The sequence below is a fragment of the Pyrus communis genome, chromosome 9, assembly GCF_041283825.1.
Source record: "Pyrus communis isolate YQ-2024b chromosome 9, ASM4128382v1, whole genome shotgun sequence".
Lineage (NCBI taxonomy): Eukaryota > Viridiplantae > Streptophyta > Magnoliopsida > Rosales > Rosaceae > Pyrus > Pyrus communis.
Genome location: NC_142573.1, coordinates 9,326,933 through 9,347,870, shown reverse-complemented (window position 1 = coordinate 9,347,870; position 20,938 = coordinate 9,326,933). Strand labels below are relative to the sequence as shown.

The window sequence follows — 20,938 nt, the reverse complement described above, 5'->3', positions numbered from 1 at the left end:
CAAGTAAATTCTCTTTTTCGGTAAATACAACTAATTTCCCTCTAATTGATGGTGGTCATGCATTGTTACATATATATGCGTGCATAAAACATCTCTTAGACGACCTACATTTTGTGGCATTGGCACCATATTGATGTAAAATGGTAGCACAATGAATCAAAGAGGATGCTCCATACTTTCCATAAATGAACTCAAAAATAGGACATTGTCATGAACACTTCACAAAAGATCACATGGGAGTCTTTTTCAGTTACGTCACTACCCTTGTTAGTAAATATATGTTCAAATAATGCAGGGGGGGGGAGAGAGAGAGAGAGAGAGAGATGAAAAACTTTGAACAGAAGTAGTACTCTTGGGGAGATCAGAAAACAAATCTAGAATAAAAGGCCAATTCAAAAATCCAAGAAGCAAAAACATGAGAGGTCCTCTCATTTTGTTTTTTCTCTTCAAAAAGACCATGACCTCCCCTCTCCTTTTTCTTTTCTTTATATGAAAATAAAGCTCTTGAGTGCAACTTCCAGAATAAATGGGTCCCATTCCAAAAACTCCATTCATAAAAATAGGTAACTCTCCAAATACCCTTTTAACACCTTCACTTTTCCCATACATGAAGAGATGGACGGTTAATGGAGCGAGAAAGCAATACACGTCAAACCCTCTTCTGTTTTCTCCATCCCTCTTTATATTTCTACTACTTCCTCTCCTCCATTACTATATAATCCAACCTAGCTAGGTAGATAGATACACATATAGTAAGTATATTTCTAGACTATCATCCTTACAAAGCAAATAATGGAGGATGTGTTGGGTGATGGTTAAGACGTCCATTTTTGCTGTCCAATCTCTTTAACCAAAAAAGTTACCCACTTCCCACTTCTGCAATTCTTCCTTCCGGTTGCCAATTGCAACCCCAAAAGAAAAACTCAAAGTCAAGAAGTAATTATTTTCTTTGTGTTTATATGTCCCTAATCCTCTATTCCTACTTTGCCTTGTTTTCTTTTAAAAGTTGGTTTAGTGGTCTTAGACAAAAATAAAGCTCACACATAACTCAATAGGTTAATCTATGTCTATTGCTTTATTACAAAATATAGTTGTCAACTGATCTTGATCATGCCTTTTAACTAGAGAGTGGTTTTTTGGTGTTTTTCTTGGCTAGCTAGCTAACAGAAAGAACCACAATTCATCTATTTGGAGGGGTTTTTGCCATTTTTCATCCTTGCAACAATGGAGTTCCCAAATCAAGCACCTGAGAGCTCAACCCAAAAAAAATTGGGAAGAGGCAAAATTGAGATTAAGCGGATCGAAAACACTACCAATCGACAAGTCACCTTCTGCAAACGCCGTAACGGATTGCTTAAGAAAGCCTATGAATTGTCTGTTCTTTGTGATGCTGAAGTTGCTCTTATTGTCTTCTCCACCCGTGGCCGCCTCTATGAGTATGCTAACAACAGGTTTGCATATTACTTTGTAATTGACATATTTAACTGTTTTGTTCTTGCACTTCAGGGTCTCTCTCTCTCTCTCTCTCTCTGAGTTCTTCTGATTTGATCTTCAAGTAGTCTTTTCCAATTCAATTAATCACTATATTCCTTTATATATATGATCTTAACTTTTCAGCTGGAAGCTAATTTTGATTATTTGGTTACACATAAAATTCTAACTGCTAACTTGTTTTTTTTTTTTTTTAAATCTCGCTGTTGTTTACAAAATATTAAGACTGGTTTAGGAGCAGTTAGACTAATTATTTTGTTCTTTTGGTTTTGGGTGTGGCTAGCCAGGGTGAAATGAGTAATTTTCTTTTGAGTAAGCTTTGAGGTATATTTCAGCTTATCAACCAGAAAACTTTGATCTTTGGGGTAATATATTATTTTTTATATTTTCTTTATATTTTGTGCCTATTCTTTCTATAGCTTAGCTCTCTGGATGCAGATCTGTTGGATCACAGATAGAAATAGAGGAAGTTGTGTATTAATCCGAGGAGTTTTTGTATGACAACAATCTTAGGGTTCCAAAGAGTTGCAGGTCTGTTAGATCAGCTTCCATGTATCTCCATTGTTGTTAAACTACTTCTCTCTCTCTCTCTCTCTTCACATGTCATCTATCAGTAGGCCATAAAATGTATGTCTGCAGATCACAAAGCTGTCCAACTCTCATTAGCCAGTTCCCTTCATCTCATGACGCTTCCTAAGTAAACATGTCAGCTCAGCTAAGAAGCAAATTGTATGTATTTTTTGGTCCAAGTAAAATGAATGTATATACAAGTTAAAACCCAAATAAAAACTTCAATCAGATTGCCAGACCTAAGTAAATTCAACACCTTTTTTGTAGTTATGTTCTATACATTAATTTTTGTCCTCTTTGACCCTTTCTGGAACATAAAGGAGGAGGCTAGGGTGTTGTTAGCTAGGGTTTCAAAGTCAAATTACATATCAACCAAGCCATGCTTCAATCAATCAGCTGCAAGGCTGAGAAATAGGTTCAAAAGCCTACTGGTACCGGATGTCTAAACTTTTGTCTTATCTTCAACAGAAATCACACAAGAAATAATTACGACTAAAAAACTCAAATGGGAATCTTGAAACCTTGTTATAATTCTTTCATTGTATTACTTTCCAAATACCATAGAATATGTTGAAATTCACACAAAAAGATGAAGACTGTTTTCATCATTGTGGTGTGTCTGGAAGGCTAGATCAGTAGATCTTGTGTTTAGGGTTTTAAAACCCAAAGTCCAGTACCAATACTTTGGGGGTACTTTTCTAGTATGCTCGGGGGTATTCTATACTCCGAAATTTCTGATGTTTAGATTCTTCGTAAAAAAATACAATAATCTGGATCTAATGGCCCAAATACTCTGGAAAACAATAGAAATTTCGCCTGTTTAATACATATATACATATATATATATATATATGTATATTTATATATATTAGGAAGTGGTAGCATGTGCCTAGGGTTTCTTGTGTGAGTGAGCGAGCTGTATTGTTGTTTCTTTGAGTTTACAGCTTACGAATCTATGGTCACGTCAGACATGATGTTTCTGTTCTTCCTGTCCGGACAAAGGGAAAATGATCCTCGCCAGATTTTTTTCCTGAGAATCCTAGGAATTTCACGATCGTGACCGTTCATCGTATATCATATGGTCAGTTTTTGTTAGGTACTATTTATATTTAATTCTAAATTTTAAATTTTGAAATCATTTCTCATCTCACAATGTACGATGAACGGTTACGATCATGAAATCCCTAGGATTCCCAGTAAAATGATCCACGATGATCCTTTTTCCGGACAAAGAAGCTGCTGTGGCAAAATGATTCCCTTCACGTCCATCTTCTCTTCTCACTTTTTATCATTTTTCCAATATCTTCCCTTTATTTTGTTTCTTTTTATTTTTTGAGTTCCTGTGGTGAAAAAGATGAAAAATAATTCTCCTTACTCTTATTGTGTGCATTATAATTACTCTAATATCTATGTATTGTTGAGAATAAATCTCACATTGATGGAGTATGTACCTAGTGTGGGCTTATAAAAAGTTGGGCTACTCCCCATATTGTCAATTGGTTTTATGGTAGAATTCCTCGACTTTCTTTGTGGACACATAAAGCAATTAGTCATGAGTTCTTTCATCTTTCTGGAAACAATGTCATCAAGAAAACAAAAGAGACTCTAACTTATGCTTCAAAATTCATGTGTGTGTATATATATATGTGCATATATCACTGCAAAACCCCAGAAGAGGGAGAATCGTGTTTAATTGTTATCATGCTTTTACTGAACCGTATCTATACATAGATTTGTTTATTATTTTCCTGCATATACTCCAAGAAAAGTTGTCTGACTCTGTGAAAAGAGAGAGATGAATGAAGGAAAGATGAAATGACTCAGCGGAATGGAGAAGATAAGTCTGTGAAGAAAAGAAAATGCTAATAGTGGCTGCAAAAACAGACATCTTTCTCTCAGAGATTCAAGGACATAAAAGGAAATAAATTCTTTTATATGAATAAAATTCACTTGTTTAATACCATAACTTCGTAAAAATTTAAGGGGTCTTTTGGTGTTTTGGGGTCATCAGGTGGGAATAGGACTGTTCCTTAGGGTTATTGGTCATTGTGTAAAGGTTTACTGACACGTGGCGTAGATTTAGAGATTGTGAGAGGGGAGCCAATCATATTTGGGGATCTTCTGCCAGCATGGCAGAGACAACCAATCACTACATGGCTCGACAAAATTAAGGTAACAACTCCCCAAGAGTACAGTGAAATTGAATGATTTTGTTTGATTCTTTTGGTTTTTCTTTTTTGGGGTCAATTTTTTGTTCTGTTCTATGTTGCATAACATCAACGGTGGTTGAGAGCCACATCTGGCCATACAGCTTAGCCCCTCTGAAAATACTAATCTATTTTGTATATTTGGTACCATTGGAAAATTTATGTGTTTATATTTACAATGTTGCTACTTTTTTAAGTTAGCAAATTTGGTCCCACAATTTGTTTTATTCAAAACATATCGTTAAGCAATGGAGTTGAATTGGTGGAAGAGTCGCTAATATATAATATTATCAAAGAGATATTTTTTGAAATGTCATATAAATTTATACACAATTTTTACATTGTCATATGAACTCAAATTGTAAGCAATTTGTCATATTAATTTTTGAAAATCATTAATTTGTTATCTTATAATTTTAATCTGAAATAAGTCATGTGTCTTGTGTTAAATGTTATTTTGGACATTCGACTCCTTTTCGTTTCGTTTCATTGCTTGCCATGAGCCGTAACTTGGCAAAAATGACAAATTTGATATTTACCATTGTTTTAGATGACAACTAATATACTTCAAGAACATGTGTATATTTTGAAGACTATATTGTTTGAGAGAAAATCGATCAGGATTCAGTCATATCGTTATATTAGGTTTCACTTTGTTCTACAATATCAACTTTCAAATCATGAAATGATAGAATTGGGAGGGATACGTTTTCTTTATGATCCTCTTCTATCTTCAACTATGACAAAATTTGGGCATTAGCATCCATTATTTCTTTCTAACAACAACATTAAATCTAGTGAGTTATCCAATTCAATCTTTGATACCAAACGACACGTATAAGTATTCATAAATCGATGCTCCTAATTCTTAACCCTAATGTAACGGTGTGTTATAGCTAGGCCTAGGCAATTAACAAGTAAATTGTTGGTGGTTCTTGTTTCCGTGTGTATGTATCTCAATGTCTATATATGTGTGTGTATTTCTTGAGGTTCTTACATTATTTCTCCGAATTTGGATTTTGCAGACATTCTTTTACTGATTAACTTCCATAACAGTTGTTCTGAGTTGGGTCCATGATCAAACAGGAAACGATATTCATGCTAGCTAGTCCATATACAAAACGTTGTATATCTATAGGGTATCCATAACGTTCATGATTAGTTCATATAAAGTATTGAAAACGCAATTTCCATGTGATATACACCTAAAAATATACATTGAGGATGATAGTTAGGAGTTTTACCTCACATAGAAGCAGCAAGAAACTTGATCTTTAAGAATCAAGACGTCCACGTAAGATTGCTTCGATTCGATGATGCCACAAAGGTTTTTCTTCCCCGACACGATCGACCAAAATAAGTCACCAATTAAAAACCCTCAAAGATTTGATGATGGTTCACTTGGAACTTTAATATTTCTCAAGGCGAGAGAATCTGAGAAAATATGCAAAAGGCTTGACAAAAACGTTGGGTTATTTGTTTTTGTTGTACTGCAATTCTGCATGGTGACTAATAATTAGTAAGAGAGTGAGATGATAGAATAAAGAAATAGGGTTTTGATCTCTCAATGTGTGGGGCAGATTTATTTGACTTACGAGGTGTTATGGTTGGCCTCTAGGCGCCTAGCTTATCCCTTTTAGGGCAACATTCTACAATATTTCCTATATTGGTGCCATTTCTAATTAAAATACCTAAGAAATAGGGCATTTTATTCCAAATTATTTAAGTGTTTGAAGAACCACATAAAAATTTGGAAGTTTAGCTTAATTTCTTTTTCCCGTTGCAGCGTTAGAGCAACAATCGACAGGTACAAAAAAGCATGCGCTGATTCTACCGACGGTGGATCTGTATCAGAAGCTAACACTCAGGTAAAGGTAAACTTCTTTAGATGATGAATAGAAAAGGATAATGTTTTTTATAGCAGGCTTGGAAGTGGAAGTCCTTATGTAGAAGGAAAGCCTAATAGTTAATTTCTTTATAAATTAACTATTTATATCCAATTTTGGTCACCTAATCCACATTATTGGCCAACTAATTGTAACCCTGAACCCTAGAGAAGCAATTGTAATGCTCCTGATCCAAGTTTAAGCTTCCTATTTTCTAGACATTAATTTCGTCCACTGTTTATTCATTTAATTTGTATGTACTGAAACGGTACAAATTGGTTTTACGAGTTTGTCTAATGCTGTCACCATACATGGCCTCAGTTTTATCAGCAGGAAGCATCGAAACTGCGAAGACAGATCCGAGAAATTCAGAATTCAAACAGGTAAATTAAGTTGATTTCATTAATAATTAACTACATTGTCTAATTTCTGTCCATCTAAACATTCTGCCTCTCTCTCTCTCTCTCTCTCTCCTGCAGGCATATACTGGGGGAATCCCTTAGCACCTTGAAAGTCAAGGAACTGAAAAACCTAGAAGGAAGATTGGAGAAAGGAATCAGCAGAATAAGATCCAAAAAGGTACTCCATTTCCCTATTTTAATTGCAAAAATCTGTTTAATTCCTTCAAGTTTACTTAATCCCTACTCAAAATCTCAACTGACGTGCTCGGATAAACCGCAGAATGAAATCCTGTTTTCTGAAATCGAATTCATGCAAAAGAGGGTAACTCTATCTTCTACTATACAGTCTATACTACTAAGTTCCCTTGGTGCCAAATTACTTTCTTCATGTTACTTATACAATATGCTACTTCTTAAAAACAATACTACGTACGTTCGTGCATGCAGGAGACTGAGCTGCAACACCACAACAATTTTCTGAGAGCAAAGGTGAACATTCAAATGCATAAGCCAATACCGAAAAGTTAAACTTAATTACGAATACGAATGATAAAATTAATGAATGAATGGTACAGATAGCTGAAAGCGAGAGGGAACAGCAGCAGCAGCAAACACATATGATGCCGGGAACTTCCTACGATCCTTCAATGCCTTCGAATTCGTATGACAGGAACTTCTTCCCTGTGATCTTGGAGTCCAATAATAACCATTACCCTCGCCAAGGCCAGACAGCTCTCCAACTTGTGTAAGTTTTATTACCATTACTAGTAATACAATTTATATTTTCTTTCTAAATCACATACAGATGAGATAATTAGTTACTGTTTACTTTTGGTCTTTGGATGCAGTTGAAATGCTGGACTGCCGTCTGATGTTCTTCTATCCATATCCTCTGATCTGTTTTCATAAATCTATGAGATAATTGACGTTGTAGCTTTTATGTATATGGGAGAACCAGTTGGCTCATGTTCTAAATAATATATATATATGTGTGTGTGTGTGTGTGTGTGTGTGTGATGATGTACCCCAATTCTGTGATAACATATATAGTAAATTTTATTTTCTCACCCTAATTAAAGTATCATCTCTATTATCTTGTTCATCTGCATAAATTCCTAATTTCTGCAAATTACAGTTTCAACACGCATGCATAACTTGACAAATATACACATAGAATAATACGTGCACACTATAATTGACCGGTAAGTAGGAATGACTACTTCCAACATGAGTCAAATATTTTCCCTTCACAAATTAAAACAAAGTGAAAAGAAAAATGTGTGCACACATGTCATACCATTATACAGTTTACAAGTAGTTTCCACAAAGTTCGTTTATATTTTCGTTTTGTAAAAAATGGATTATAAGGTTGAGCTCTGTTCTCCTGCGCATGAAAGAACAAAAAGAAGTGGTTGAGACTTAACCGTTCACTCGGCGAAAAACCTGCGTGGGAGAAAATTTCTGGTATAATGTTTGCCCTAGGAGCCAAGAAAGTGCATGGCCAGGGTGACAACTAGGTTTTTGACTTTATCGAAGAGAAAATGGGCCATTGGGGGAGGGTAGTTGCAATATTTCGATCACTTTCGCGTGAGCTGCTCATCTATTGCAGTGTGCCCAATATAGCCCAACTGCATAACATTGTGCTTAACGTATTCAATTATTTGGAATAAAATCCATTGGAGGCAAGCAATTGTAGGCAAAGGCAGTGGTACCACTCTACCATATACTTTATTGGTAAACGTCATTTTCTGCGCATGTAAACGACGTATGCATTTGGGACCAAGGACGCTAAGAAAATTTGTATATGTGAAGATAATAATGTGGATACATTTTATATGCGTATGGTATACCACTAGTTAGAACACTTTCAAACAAAAATAACTTCATCATCTTTCGTTATGTATTAGGGCAGTTAGGGTAACTCTCGCATCAAATAAAAACTTTGTGGAATCATATGCAGAAAGTCTCATGCTTTTGCAAGAAGTGTCCTACTAATAACGTGATCGGACTGTCTTTACCCAAAATTTTCTTGCCCACCAACATACTTATTGTTGTGGTAAAGAATGCTTTGAGATTCGTGAAATAAAGAATTTATAATAACAAAAGTAAGTCTACGCAATGTTGACAACACATCGTCATCCCTTATTGTATGGGCATGTGACTGAGCAGTTAGATGCATTACAAGACCCATTTATAATAATGCCTCGTAATCACAAGATGCATAAGCAACTGATGCTAGCACCGCCCAAACCATTTATTTATTGGCGGCCTTGTTCTCCTTTTCTTTGTTTCTTTTTAAAATACAGCAAGTAAAAAGAACAGGAATAAGATTACTCTAAAACTCGAGCAATTATGGTAGATAAGCCTTATTAACAAGTTTCATCACTGATTAACTAAGCACTTCAGTTACCTGAGTAAAATTTACAAAATAACGTCAGAGAGATGCATCCATGAAGCTTTACATCCCTTATATGCGTTGAAGGTTGAATTTGAACATCCTGATTCTATCGTATATTCGCATCGTACCTTCTTCGGCTATTGTCTACTATGATTTATGAACATGAAATAACACCATCTGAAGTGTCCAGAGCTGAGTGTGAGCAGAGACTGAAGCCGAAACCTTCTTCCCTCTGCTTCCCCAAACTCTGCTTTCGGGATTTGTCCCAAAATGAATATCGGAGAGTTAAAGGACTTCGTCCTCTTCACCCCATGATTCTACATTTCCTAACAAACTTGTTTGAACAATTTACATGCTTGTTCCACAAGCCTCGTACCCCTGGAAACCCAATCTCGAGCCATGGCTTCGCTGGGCCACTGAAGTGTATAACGGAAGCAGCTTCCAATATGTCTTCGGGAACCTCAGGGGATCGAGAACCTAACCCAGCCACATGCCACAGTGGGTCAATAGGATGCACATGACCCTCAAATGCAATTAAGGCGGGCGGAACTATTCCTGGATGCCACAATGTCAACCCAGACTTCTGGTTCTGCGAAGTGCACATAAGATATCAGTATCATGGTATCGAGTCTCAAGAGTCCACAAATATGAATGTTTTCTTATTTACAAGCAGTTTCAAGTCACAAAATACTGGCTAATGTGAGAATATACTTACAAATTGTAGCCATTGATGATATGTTTCTGTAATATTGGTCCGCCGCCAAGCTGCAAGATCAAAGACATTCATGCCATACAGCCACGCACAACGATCATGATCGAAGTTGGATGAAATGATAGGGTGTGAAAAATTGAAGTAGTCATTGTAAGTTCTTCCCGGGCAACAGTTGTCACCACACCATGAGTTGACAACTGCACCAACAACATTTCCATTGAGATCCAGTTCCCACAAAGAAGATAGATCCTGCTGTACAACAATATCATCGTCCAAGAACACTATCTTGTTGAGATCTGGAAAAAGCTGTGTGTCCAATGAAAATTAAATGATATCGTTACAAATTCTATTCAACATCAACCATTCCTTAGGGAATATCTGTGAAAGAAATAGAGCAATTACCTCGGGGATATAAATTCGAAGAAGGTTCATAAGGGAAAGGCAGCTGGGGCTCAGAGCTTCTAAGAATCTTTTATGTTCTCCATCAGACTCAAAGTCATCATCTTTCAAATTTCTATAGTAATGTCTCCAAATCTGGCGGTGGATCTCTAGCATCTCCTTGACTCCAACATTTACTTCCTGAGACCAGTCGTATTGGTGTAACCCTTTAACTTCCACCACTGCTGATTGAAAAGAATTAATTGCAAACCATGCATGCATAGGAGTATAAGTTTTCTTGTCAGTCACTATGTGGAAAATCAATTTTTCAGGGTTGGCTGATTTTTGGACTGTGGATGAGATAACGACAGAAGCTGCGAGGACATTATCAGTTAGAAGAACAAGGTGGTGAAAGGAGGGATCGGAAAGTCGAGAAACATATTCAGGTGGAGGTAAACGAGATCGAGCTATTGCATTTACAGCATATTCTTCAGCTAATTTGAGGCAAAGACAATGTATGCTCTTGGGCACACCATGTGAGGCTAAGTGCCAGTAAACCAATTCCCGCTGTCTGGCTGACTCAACCTTGTGTTCCATTCTTGATAGCTGCATTAAGCAACAAGCTATTCTTCAGTTAATTAATTAGTATATTATTATCAACAGATATTCAAACTGATAGCAAGTCATAAACAACTAATTCTGGATCAATAAGAAACTTCACCCTTGTATATTCTTGAATTTACTACTCAATTTCAGAATTTTAACATATATTATCTGCTAGTTATCACAAGTTTTATCTCAAATTTTTCAAAGAAAAATTTACAATAGGGCTGACGAATGCATATCTTAACTCTCCACTAGAACTTTACTTCAAGACAAATTTTGAACTTGAAAAAGCTCATTTGTCCAACTAAGTGCAGCTAGCAACAAGTGGCCAAAGTTAACACGGCAATTTAATTGCAAAACTATACAGCCATTCAAAGTTCTTGCGGTCCAAGGGCTGGCACATTCAGATCAAAGGTAGGTTCCTACTAAGAACTAGAAAGTAGAACGTGAAGTAATCTAAGTGAAAGACGCTTAACTACGAGATTTTGCATAAATACAACATAACACGGAAGAAAATTGGCATGGATAGTGATGGGACAACAATCTTTAATCTACTGTCATCAGAAAAGGACACCTTGAGCAAAAATAATGGAACACGAATGTATATTCTACCCACTACTGCTAGAGAAATATTATATTCGTTTTGAACAAACGGTCAAGGAACTCTGTAGGTAGAGAAATGGAAATTGTTTTGAATTGAAACTGGAAGCAGGTAGCTGACTAGCTTAGGTTCCAACACACTGGCTGCACCGGTTTTGGACCATCTCTTTTTCATTCATATTAATCAATGAGTTTACATATCTGTCATCATCCTCCTTTTTTCCTTAACATACAAATGCCAAAGAAGTTCACTACATGGACAAGGAGTCTTCTTAATACAATTATTTTGTAATTATGCAAACAAATTAAATTAATTATTGCAATAATAGAAACATATTAAATTAGATTTGTTTGAGAGTTGACCAGACCGAGGTACAAGACAAATACTATTAGGTCAATAATCCCAAAGGGGTAGGTGGAAGTTAGGGTTTTGGATCAATTTACCAACCCGAAATTGTGGACTAGACAATAGACATTGCATCACCCTACCAGAAAACAGACAAAAGTAATAAAGGAAAAGGAAACAAAACTAACCGCTAGCTATTGAGTGAGTCTAGTAAAAAGTTAAAAACGAGTGAGTTTTTACCATGGCCTTTGTTTTGAAAGCGAATGCTTTGACATCTTGTTGCTTCAACGTCATCTCCTGGACCAGCTGGTTAAACGACTCGATCCCTTGCTCGTTATTGTTTACGTTACCATCCTTTGCTTCCAGCAGTGCCCTTGTCAACTCCTCTCTGAGCTTCATTAGCATTAAACCACATCAAAACAATACCTATTAGATGATTAAATGAGCACGATAACCATTGACGGAGCCAGAATTTAATAACAATGGTGTCACAATTTTGGCCAAAAAAAACTTCATTGGATCATTTCGTTGAGCTTCTGGTGGGTATCTGCCAACTTATGCCGAGTTTTGTCAATTTTTGATTATGACTATCGAGTGAGGCTTTTTACCGAACACTTGTTGCGCACCATAAGGTCACACACAAGAAAAAAGATAAGAACGACAAAGGAAAGAAAGAAGAAAATTTACAATAACCATACGGGGGGTTGTACAAAAGAAGTAGTTTGTAATTCATCGTTTTGACTCTTTTTTTTATCAGTTTGCCGCAATTTGTGTATAGTTAGTCATATTCAAATATACAGATAAATATACATTGGGGTTATGAGCAATCAATGATCCTATGTTAATTCTGCCACTGATGATAACCGTTTTTTATTTCTTTCGGAAAAGACGATTATTCTACCCTAATTATGAGGACGTGGGTTCAAAATCCGACATAATAGCCTAGCCAAGTAACCTTATCCACGTCTGTAACATGACAACCGTCTGATTGCACCAAACCGTGTTGATGTGAAAATGAAAAGGCTAAAAACAAAGAGGGTAATGCCAGTTGGTTCCACTCAAGCTAAATGAAGGTTTCTTTGGCAGACAACTACGTTTTATGGACGTAGTGGAAGCAGTCACAGTTCTGGTTCTGGAAATAGGGAAGAGATCCTCTCCGGATCTCTCCCACCAAAGCCACCCAATCCATTAATCCAGACCATTAAAATTTGATTCAACAGATATAATTATTATAATTTGTATAAGAGCTTTTTGTTTGTAGCTGTTGAATCAAATTTCAAAAATCCGGATTAATGAATTTAGTGGATTTGATGGGAGATATCCGGAGATGATCTCTTCCCCCGAAATAGACGTTTTGGGCAAATTATTGTATGTCTTGTTGGCTTTTATTTTAATATTTCTAAAGATCAAGTTGACGAGAATACTATGAGTGCAATACCAACTGGCCACGCGTCTACAAAAGCAACTGACGGGGAGTGAAGGCAAATACCGACACTCCCTCAAATGTGCTTATCCACTGACTGTGCTCTCTATTTTCCTAGTACCAAATTGCCATCACCAACTACATCATTTACCAGAAATACCATTTATCAATTACGAAAAATCAAGCTAAGTATAGAAATATTCTTATCAAAATTAAAATATTTTTCTAAATTTAGCCTTAATAAAGTTCAATGGTCAAATATAGTCTATTATGCGCCACATACGAATGCGCCAAATAACGAGCAGACACACAATTCTAATCAACTGTTGTAACTTATGTTTATCATAGTTTATCACATTAACTATAATAAGTGTATTTAGAAGTGATTTTAAAATAACTGAATCATTTTTTACTTAAAAGTGTGAGATCCCCTTAATGTAGATATAATCGTTTTTTCAGAAGAAATAAATAACTGAAAACGTTTTTGATGAAAATATTTTTAAAACCCCTTATTAAAAAAATGAGTTAATCCTAAAATGCTTTCTACAAGAAGCATATAATGGTTCATCCAAAATTCAATTATTTTTAAAACACTTGCAAAACAAAAATCTTTTAGTTTTTCTATTTTGTGCAAAATAATTTGTTTATATATATATATATATATATATATATTATATATAAAGTAAAATTGAAATGGTAATATTGTCAATAAAGTAGTGTAGTGGGGGAGCACTTACTAATGATTCGTCACTCCCGCTGAAAAACCTCCAACCTACGCAGTCTGCAGCATTTGCCAAAGCCAAACACAAAAAAATAAAAATAGTATGTAATAAATCTGAATTTTCAGCAGAGCAGAATTCAAGGTACATTCAAAGCATTAGTATTCAGAAACAACAAAACTTGCAAGAAAATCCGCTTCAGAAATCAGAGTTTATAAGGTACAACAGCCGACAGCCAGATTATTACATAATTGCGATTACGCACGCAGCGACCAAATCCAAACGTACAACCACGTCACAGCAACCCGAAAATCCTCTTCAGATAATTCTAAAATATTTCAATTAATTTATAATTTTTACCTAAATACTTTAAGAAATTAAAATAAATAAAATAAAAAAGCTAGAGAGAGAGAGAGTTACCGAGCGTGGAAGAGCAAGCAGTGGTAGATTCAAGGACAATGAACGCAATTCTAACGAAAAGGAAGGGCAAAACTAACGCGAGCACCAGCAACAACGGCAAGACCGTCCGGCCGGAAATCCTCCGAGTCGCCGCCGTCGAAGGAGATCCCTTCCCGGCGCCGGCGCTGGATATCGTCAGCCTCTTTATCCCCGTCGTGGATATATAAAACTTCATCTTCCCCGACAACAGCAACTCCGCCTCTGCAGCAGCTTCATATCAATGCGACGGCGATGATCGGCCGGCTAGAGAACGAAGAGCAGCTGCCCCGAGATCACCCCGAGATCACTGAAGCTCCGGCGAGATCTGACGGGAGATCCAAAATTCTAAATGTGAGTGGGATTCGATGTTCGGAATTGGGAGAAGGAGGAGGAGGTCACGGGCTCTATTTGTGGAACGAAAGCCAGAGAGAGAGTCGACTCAATAATCAGATCACAAAATTTAGAGAGAGAGAGAGAGAGAGAGAGAGAGAGAGAGAGAGAGAGGAAAAGCCAAAAGCAGAACCGCGTTGAAAGCCGCGGGAAAGAGAATGAATTTTATAGGGTATTATTTTGGAGTAATCCTATTCATACCATGTTTTTATATCACATTTTCATAGCATTTGGTGTAGACATCTGTATTATTTGAATTAATAAGATTTTTTAATTTATTTTATTATTTAATAAGCTAATAATTAAGAAAAACTTGTTAATTTAATGATAATTGTAATATACGATAAGTCTTTCTTCTTCCTTTCTTTGAATTTTACTATTTTTTCAAACGATGTGATTAGCCACATCAGATGCCACCTAAGGTGGTATAGGAATATGATATAAAAATATGGTATAAATAACATTAGTTAGTTAATTAGTTAGTTAACTAATAGTTTGTGGACCTCGGATTAAGGGTTAATTAAGGATTTGGCCTTGGCTTTTCGCTAATGGCACCGACAAATTGTGAGTGTTCCCTCGCTTTTGTTTTGTGATGGGCTTACGCTATGGGCTACTTATGGGCCCAGCCAATGGGTCAGTAACTGTAGCTCTGTTTTTGTGCCTGCAGTTCTTCTTACCCGTCCATCATGGTAAGTTTCTTCTTTTTCTTTTACTGTTGAGATTTTGTTAACTTTTTTGGTGTATAAAAAAAATATTTTTAGTAAAATAGTTAAAATATTTACATCTGATTTCTTTGCTCCAATCTTGGCCTTTTTTTTTTTTTTTTTTTTTTTTTTTTAACAAACAATATTATCTATATTAAGAGACAAGAATGAGAGTGGACTTAGCCTTATAATGGACTAGCAATAATGTGGTTTAAACTCGCCTTTAGCGAGAATTGAACTTAAGACCTCTCTCATTTGCAAGTAAAAAGGAATACCACTAGACTGTATACTAAGGGCCAATTTGGGATTGATGCGCTTTTTTAATAAATTGTTTATGATGTGCTTTAAGAATAATCAGCTGCAAAATAAAACAGTTGAGCGTTTGATAAACTGTATGGTTAAAAGTGTTGTGAATATGAAAGTAATGCAAAAACAGTGTCTGGAAGGATAAATAATGTCATTGTTTAAAATTAATGAGCTTATTACAGGAATTAAAACTATTCTAAAGGCTCAACTCCGTTTTTTATTAAAATAGTTTTTAAAAACAACTTGTAAGTTGTTTTTTAACACTGATGTATGAAGGTCATTGCTTTAAAAAAAAAAAAAAAAAGGTTGTATATTTTATTTTTATCAAATATTTTTTTACTATTTAACTTTAAAATGAAGTAATTTTTTGTGGAAAAAACACAATAACAAACTGAGCCTAAGTGAATGCTCTAACCTTGTTTGTTTAAAAAAGAATACACGATCAAGTCATTAGTGTTATGAAATGACGTCGGGTTGCATCCCTTTTCATCGGAAAATGATCCTCACCGGATCTTTTTTCTAGGGATCGGAGGATTTCGTGATCAGGATCGTTTATCGTATATCATATGGTCCGTTTTCGTTAGGTACTATTTATATTTAAATTTAATTTTGAAATAATTTATAACCGTACAATATATAATGAACAATCCTAATCACGAGATCCTCGGAATCCCTTGAAAAAGGATTCGAAGAGGTTCATTTTCCCTTTTTGTCATCAATTAATGGCAAGTGATCAGGAGCTAAGCATTATCAAACGTTGATTAGACAACTTTAATTAACTTTCGTTTGGAAAAAATTAACATTATAGTAGCCATCAAACTATTGTGTCTGACATTAATTATTTTTAAACACTATTCCTAATTTAATCCCCAAACGGTTGATAGATTTTTTTCAAGTACCCAGTATTCGTTATTTCACATATCATAATACAAATATATATTTTTATGTGTCTCTTTTTATTTTATAACATGTAGAATACCTGCTTAAATACTGGACACATGAAAATGATTCCCCAAACAGTGACATGAATTGATGAATGAAAACTCTAGAGTAGTTGTACATTTCGTGACTTAATTAATTAAATGATAAAATGACTCGTTTGAAATTGTTTTTAAAATGATTGAACCAAAAGTGCTTTTGCGTTTCAAAAACACTTGAGGTGCTTCATGCAAAAACTACCAATTATGTACTTCTTGCATAAATGACTATAAGTATTTTTTTTTCAAGATTCATTTATATTTTTACTAAAAATTGCTTTCAAATTTAAAACATTTTCATCATACTAAAAATACTTCGTAATGTGCCGTAAAAATATCGTTGTGCTCGAAGTTATGTATTTGATTCTTTTATTTTCTATATTTATGCATGATAGGGACTAAAAATAGAATAATAATCCATTAAAGCAATGCAACCCACCATCACAACGTGTAGAATGTTGACAACTTGGCTTGAGAACAAAACGTATGATATGACACAAAGCAGTATTCATAATTAAATTGACGACGATCGATATCCACTACGGACTCGCCGTTAAGATTTATGCTCATATATAGTTGAGTGAATTGATTTTTCTAATCTATGGGGTTTCAATTGGAGATCAATTAACGTATATACTGATATTTTACTTTATTTGTGGGGTTTTAAACTCGATTTTCATAGATAACAAATGCAGTATAACATATAAAATAAAGAAAACTTGATTTTAATCTTTAAATAAGATGAAGTTTAGATAATTTCTCGTGCAAGACTCAAACATTGGTCTCATAATTCTATTTAAATGCCAGCATTTAAATTCCATGTCTTTTTTTTTTAAATTTTATAATTTCATGATTTCTTTAAGTCTACACTAATTTATTATAATACATTTCCGTACATATATTTTAGTATACAAACTCATTATAATATAATTTAGCACAGACATTATGATACAAACATTTAAGTATACTAATTCATTATGATATATTTTGGTACAAACATTTTGGTAAAAAAAGTTAATTTATATATATATATATATATATATATATTTTTAATTATTAATTATTGGTACAGTCATTTTTATACACATACAAGTATAGAAACTCATTAAAATATAATTCAGTACAGATATTTTGATACAAACATTTAGATATACTAATTCATTCTAATAGTACAAACATTTCGGTAAAAAAAAGTTAATTTATATATTTTTTTTGAATTCTTAATTTATATATTTTTGTACAATCATTTTTGTACACTTATGTATTTATATGTTTTTCTTATGTGTCACTAATTTCATTTAATGTTTTCTCATCTAGGTTTATTTATAATTGGAAGAACTAAAATATGCATATTAATAAAATCAAAATTTTAATGTGAAAAAGAAAATAAAATAAAATACACATTAAATAACAAAAGTAGAATATTAATTTTAATTAAAGTAAGTTCAAAGGATTAAAATCAATATGTAATCCAACATTAGCTTTGTTTTAAATTTCAATCTTTTTTAACGCTTAATGTTCAAAACTTGCTAAAAAAATATATGTATTTATATAGTATTATATTCTGCCTCAAGATTTTACAAAATTAGAGTCAAATTATGTTAGGCTCATCAGTAACAGTCAATAGGCCTGGCTTTGGCTTTGGTTTTTCTCATTGACGAACAAAAATGGAGGCACCAATCATGACAAAGCATGCAGAAACATCTCTGACTTGCCGTGAAAAATTGGCAAGTCAATCGTCGTCATTAATTCTGTTATTTTCACGGCGTTACTTTGTCACAAGGAATTTATAGATTCAAGCCCCTCTGTCTTAAGTTTGCCAGACATCGAAAGTAAATGATTGTACGAAGACATAATTTTGCATGTCCTATAAGTATAATGTTTCTAGTATAATATGTAACGTTAATTAGTTCTTAATTTGGTTACATCTCTTTGTGCTCAACACATGGCTCTGTAATCCGATTATATCTCTACTTTCAACATAAGGACACAAAAGAGCTTACAATTCAAGCGTTCAACCCCTTCTTAACCAGAGGCAAAGCCATGAAGCGACCAGATGGTTCCAGGCCCATCTTAATATTTTTTTACTTAGAAAATTTAGTTGTATGCTTATGATTTTTAAGGTTTTTCTGTATGCTTAGGTTCTCAATCTGACGTTTTTACTTTAATTTATTTCATGGGGTTTGATTTGAGGTTGGTGGCTCCTATAGAGTTCAGGCAATCCGTTTACTTGTAAATTTTGAGGAAGCCTCTGATATGAGGATCAGTGGAGGGAGAGAGGAAGAAACTAGAAAGTTACAGAGGTTCAGGGTTGAGGTTTAAGTGTAAGGAAAAGGATTATGAGGACAATACTATGTCTGACCCGAACAATGGAAGTCGGTTGCTCACCACACAGCAGAATAATTTTTGTAAGATCATAAAAGCATTTCAGATTGAGACTTTTTGACAATTTTCAAGCTAAAATTCTAACTCTACCACTATTCTCAACCATTGATTAAAAAAAGACATGAGATGAGTTGTAAAACAAAAACTCTAAAGGCACGAATATTTATGGTCGATTTGATGAACAAGTTAGACGTATAATATACTTGACTGGAAAATAGGAGTGAAAACTGGAAACGTTTTTCTAATTAAATAGACAATAATTAGTTATGTCTAATGACAATGCATAGAGTACTTGATCAAGTATAAACTAATCATGGTGGGTTAAATTAATTTGAATAATTTGGAAGTGACCTCCTCAGTGTTGTAAATCCATGTCTGCATGCACATGCATAACTTTCGGCTTTCTTTGGCAAGATCTTAGACGGTCCAATAAACTAGTTCCCATGCAGCAGTACCGAAACGATAACTTTTAAGTCTAGGCAAGTATTGTCCCTTGCATGTGGCCTTTGGTGTTGTGCATATTCTTAGCACAAACAAAATGTGAGGAAACAAAAGGGATTATTGATGTTTGAAGTTGCATTTTTGCATTAACTCTACGGTTAGGGAAGTGTTATTGGTATTCCAAAAATCTCATTCTACACTCCTTACAAGTATATTTTTTTTCCAAATATAGAAAGTTTGAAGTGTAAAATGAGATTTTTGAAGTGCCAATAACAATTCCCTACGGTTATTATAATTTATAAATATATAACTAGAGGGTTTGTCTTTCTGGATATTTTCTGATCCATAGTCTTATACGTATCGCCTGTACCGAATTGAATTTATAAGGTGATTAATTAGTAAAAGGATTTTTTTTAGATTAAATACCATTCCTAAGAAAAAAACAAATGAAAATTCTAATGACTTTAGCTAAAGGAACATTGCTCTACATTATAACAAGTTTATGGACTAATGCTAGCAATATTTTAGTTTAGAGACCAAAGCTGCATTCCGCTAAAGTTTAGAGATCATTGGTCTAATTATCTCTTAATACAAATATAAAAGAAAATTTAAGGGTGACAAGGGTGGATTTGTTATCCATCGTGAAAACAAGCCATTTGCTTAAACCAGTAGCTTGAAGCTCTACCCATTTATACCATAAGTTTGTTTAGAGCAACTACAAGTCCAAAATATATAACATTTGGAGATCTATTTCCCCAACCACAGTGATACAATTTTTAGTAAGAAGTAATACCTTAATATAAACAAGTTAACTGTAACTACTTAAGGTGCGTTTGTTGTACCGAACTATCTTAGATTATACTAGATTCATAACTAAGCTGAATTGACTTGACTACTTGGACTAAGACCTGGTTTGGTACTGAGGTGATTCTGAAAAAAGCTGGTATAAAAAAAAGCTGAGAGCTGTTTTTGTGTTTGGTAAACATTCAGCTTCAGCTTTTTTTCACAGTTTTGGGTGAAAAAAAGCCAAAAACATGAAGCTGCAAAACCTAGCTTTGAAAAACTGGCTTTTTTTCACATCTGTTTTACATAAAAGTTTACCAAACACTATAATACTGCTTTTTTTTTTTCAAAAGCACTTTTACAAAAAAGTTTACCAAACACTCTGCTGCTTTATTTCACAGCTGCTTATTCTTACAGCACAGCAGAAGCAGCTTTTTTTCAAAGCACAGCAATACCAAACCAGCCCTAAGTAGGTAAAAAATAGTGCAATGTTTAGTGGGGTGCCATATTATGTCCTAGACTAAATGAAGCAGGACAAGAATAGTTTGAGTAGTTAAGAGCTATTTGCTCGTGCACACGTAATTCTTGTTCCATCTCTCCTGCTCCGATGTCGCTTGTATAACAAAAAAATATCCAAATTTTTGGGGTGTAATTGAAAGGAGGTGAATTCTCTGTCCTCTTATTTTCATACTCTCCCCATATCCTCATGTTTATATGGTCACGGTTAAATCACGTCAACATTTTATATTCCTATTACTTTTTGTTTTATTATTTTTA

The 20,938-nt window shown here is 34.4% G+C and overlaps 2 protein-coding genes across 11 annotated transcripts; one reads left to right on the top strand and one right to left on the bottom strand.

Annotated features, from left to right (window-relative positions):
• Positions 1–635: 635 nt before the first annotated feature.
• Positions 636–7,657, top strand: LOC137740202 (agamous-like MADS-box protein MADS1). Of its 10 annotated transcripts, none has more exons than XM_068480033.2 (9): positions 636–936; positions 1,161–1,451; positions 6,055–6,136; positions 6,476–6,537; positions 6,634–6,733; positions 6,836–6,877; positions 7,003–7,044; positions 7,131–7,300; positions 7,404–7,657. In XM_068480033.2, exons 2-9 carry the CDS (start codon positions 1,225–1,227, stop codon positions 7,405–7,407), a joined length of 729 nt encoding a protein of 242 aa, XP_068336134.2. In that variant the 5' UTR covers positions 636–936; positions 1,161–1,224; the 3' UTR covers positions 7,408–7,657. The 10 variants fall into 10 exon arrangements, with proteins under 10 accessions (XP_068336134.2, XP_088555628.1, XP_068336129.2 ...); XM_088699502.1 differs by having other exon boundaries at positions 746–936; positions 1,157–1,451; XM_088699501.1 differs by having other exon boundaries at positions 917–1,055.
• A 1,242-nt stretch (positions 7,658–8,899) lies between these two features.
• LOC137740844 (putative galacturonosyltransferase 15) lies at positions 8,900–14,742 on the bottom strand. Its single transcript, XM_068480649.2, has 6 exons — positions 14,158–14,742; positions 13,756–13,799; positions 11,836–11,988; positions 10,068–10,649; positions 9,669–9,971; positions 8,900–9,542 (listed from the first exon to the last, which is right to left on the bottom strand). The coding sequence occupies exons 1-6, from the start codon at positions 14,369–14,371 to the stop codon at positions 9,258–9,260; spliced, it is 1,581 nt and encodes a 526-aa protein (XP_068336750.2). The 5' UTR covers positions 14,372–14,742; the 3' UTR covers positions 8,900–9,257.
• Positions 14,743–20,938: the final 6,196 nt, after the last annotated feature.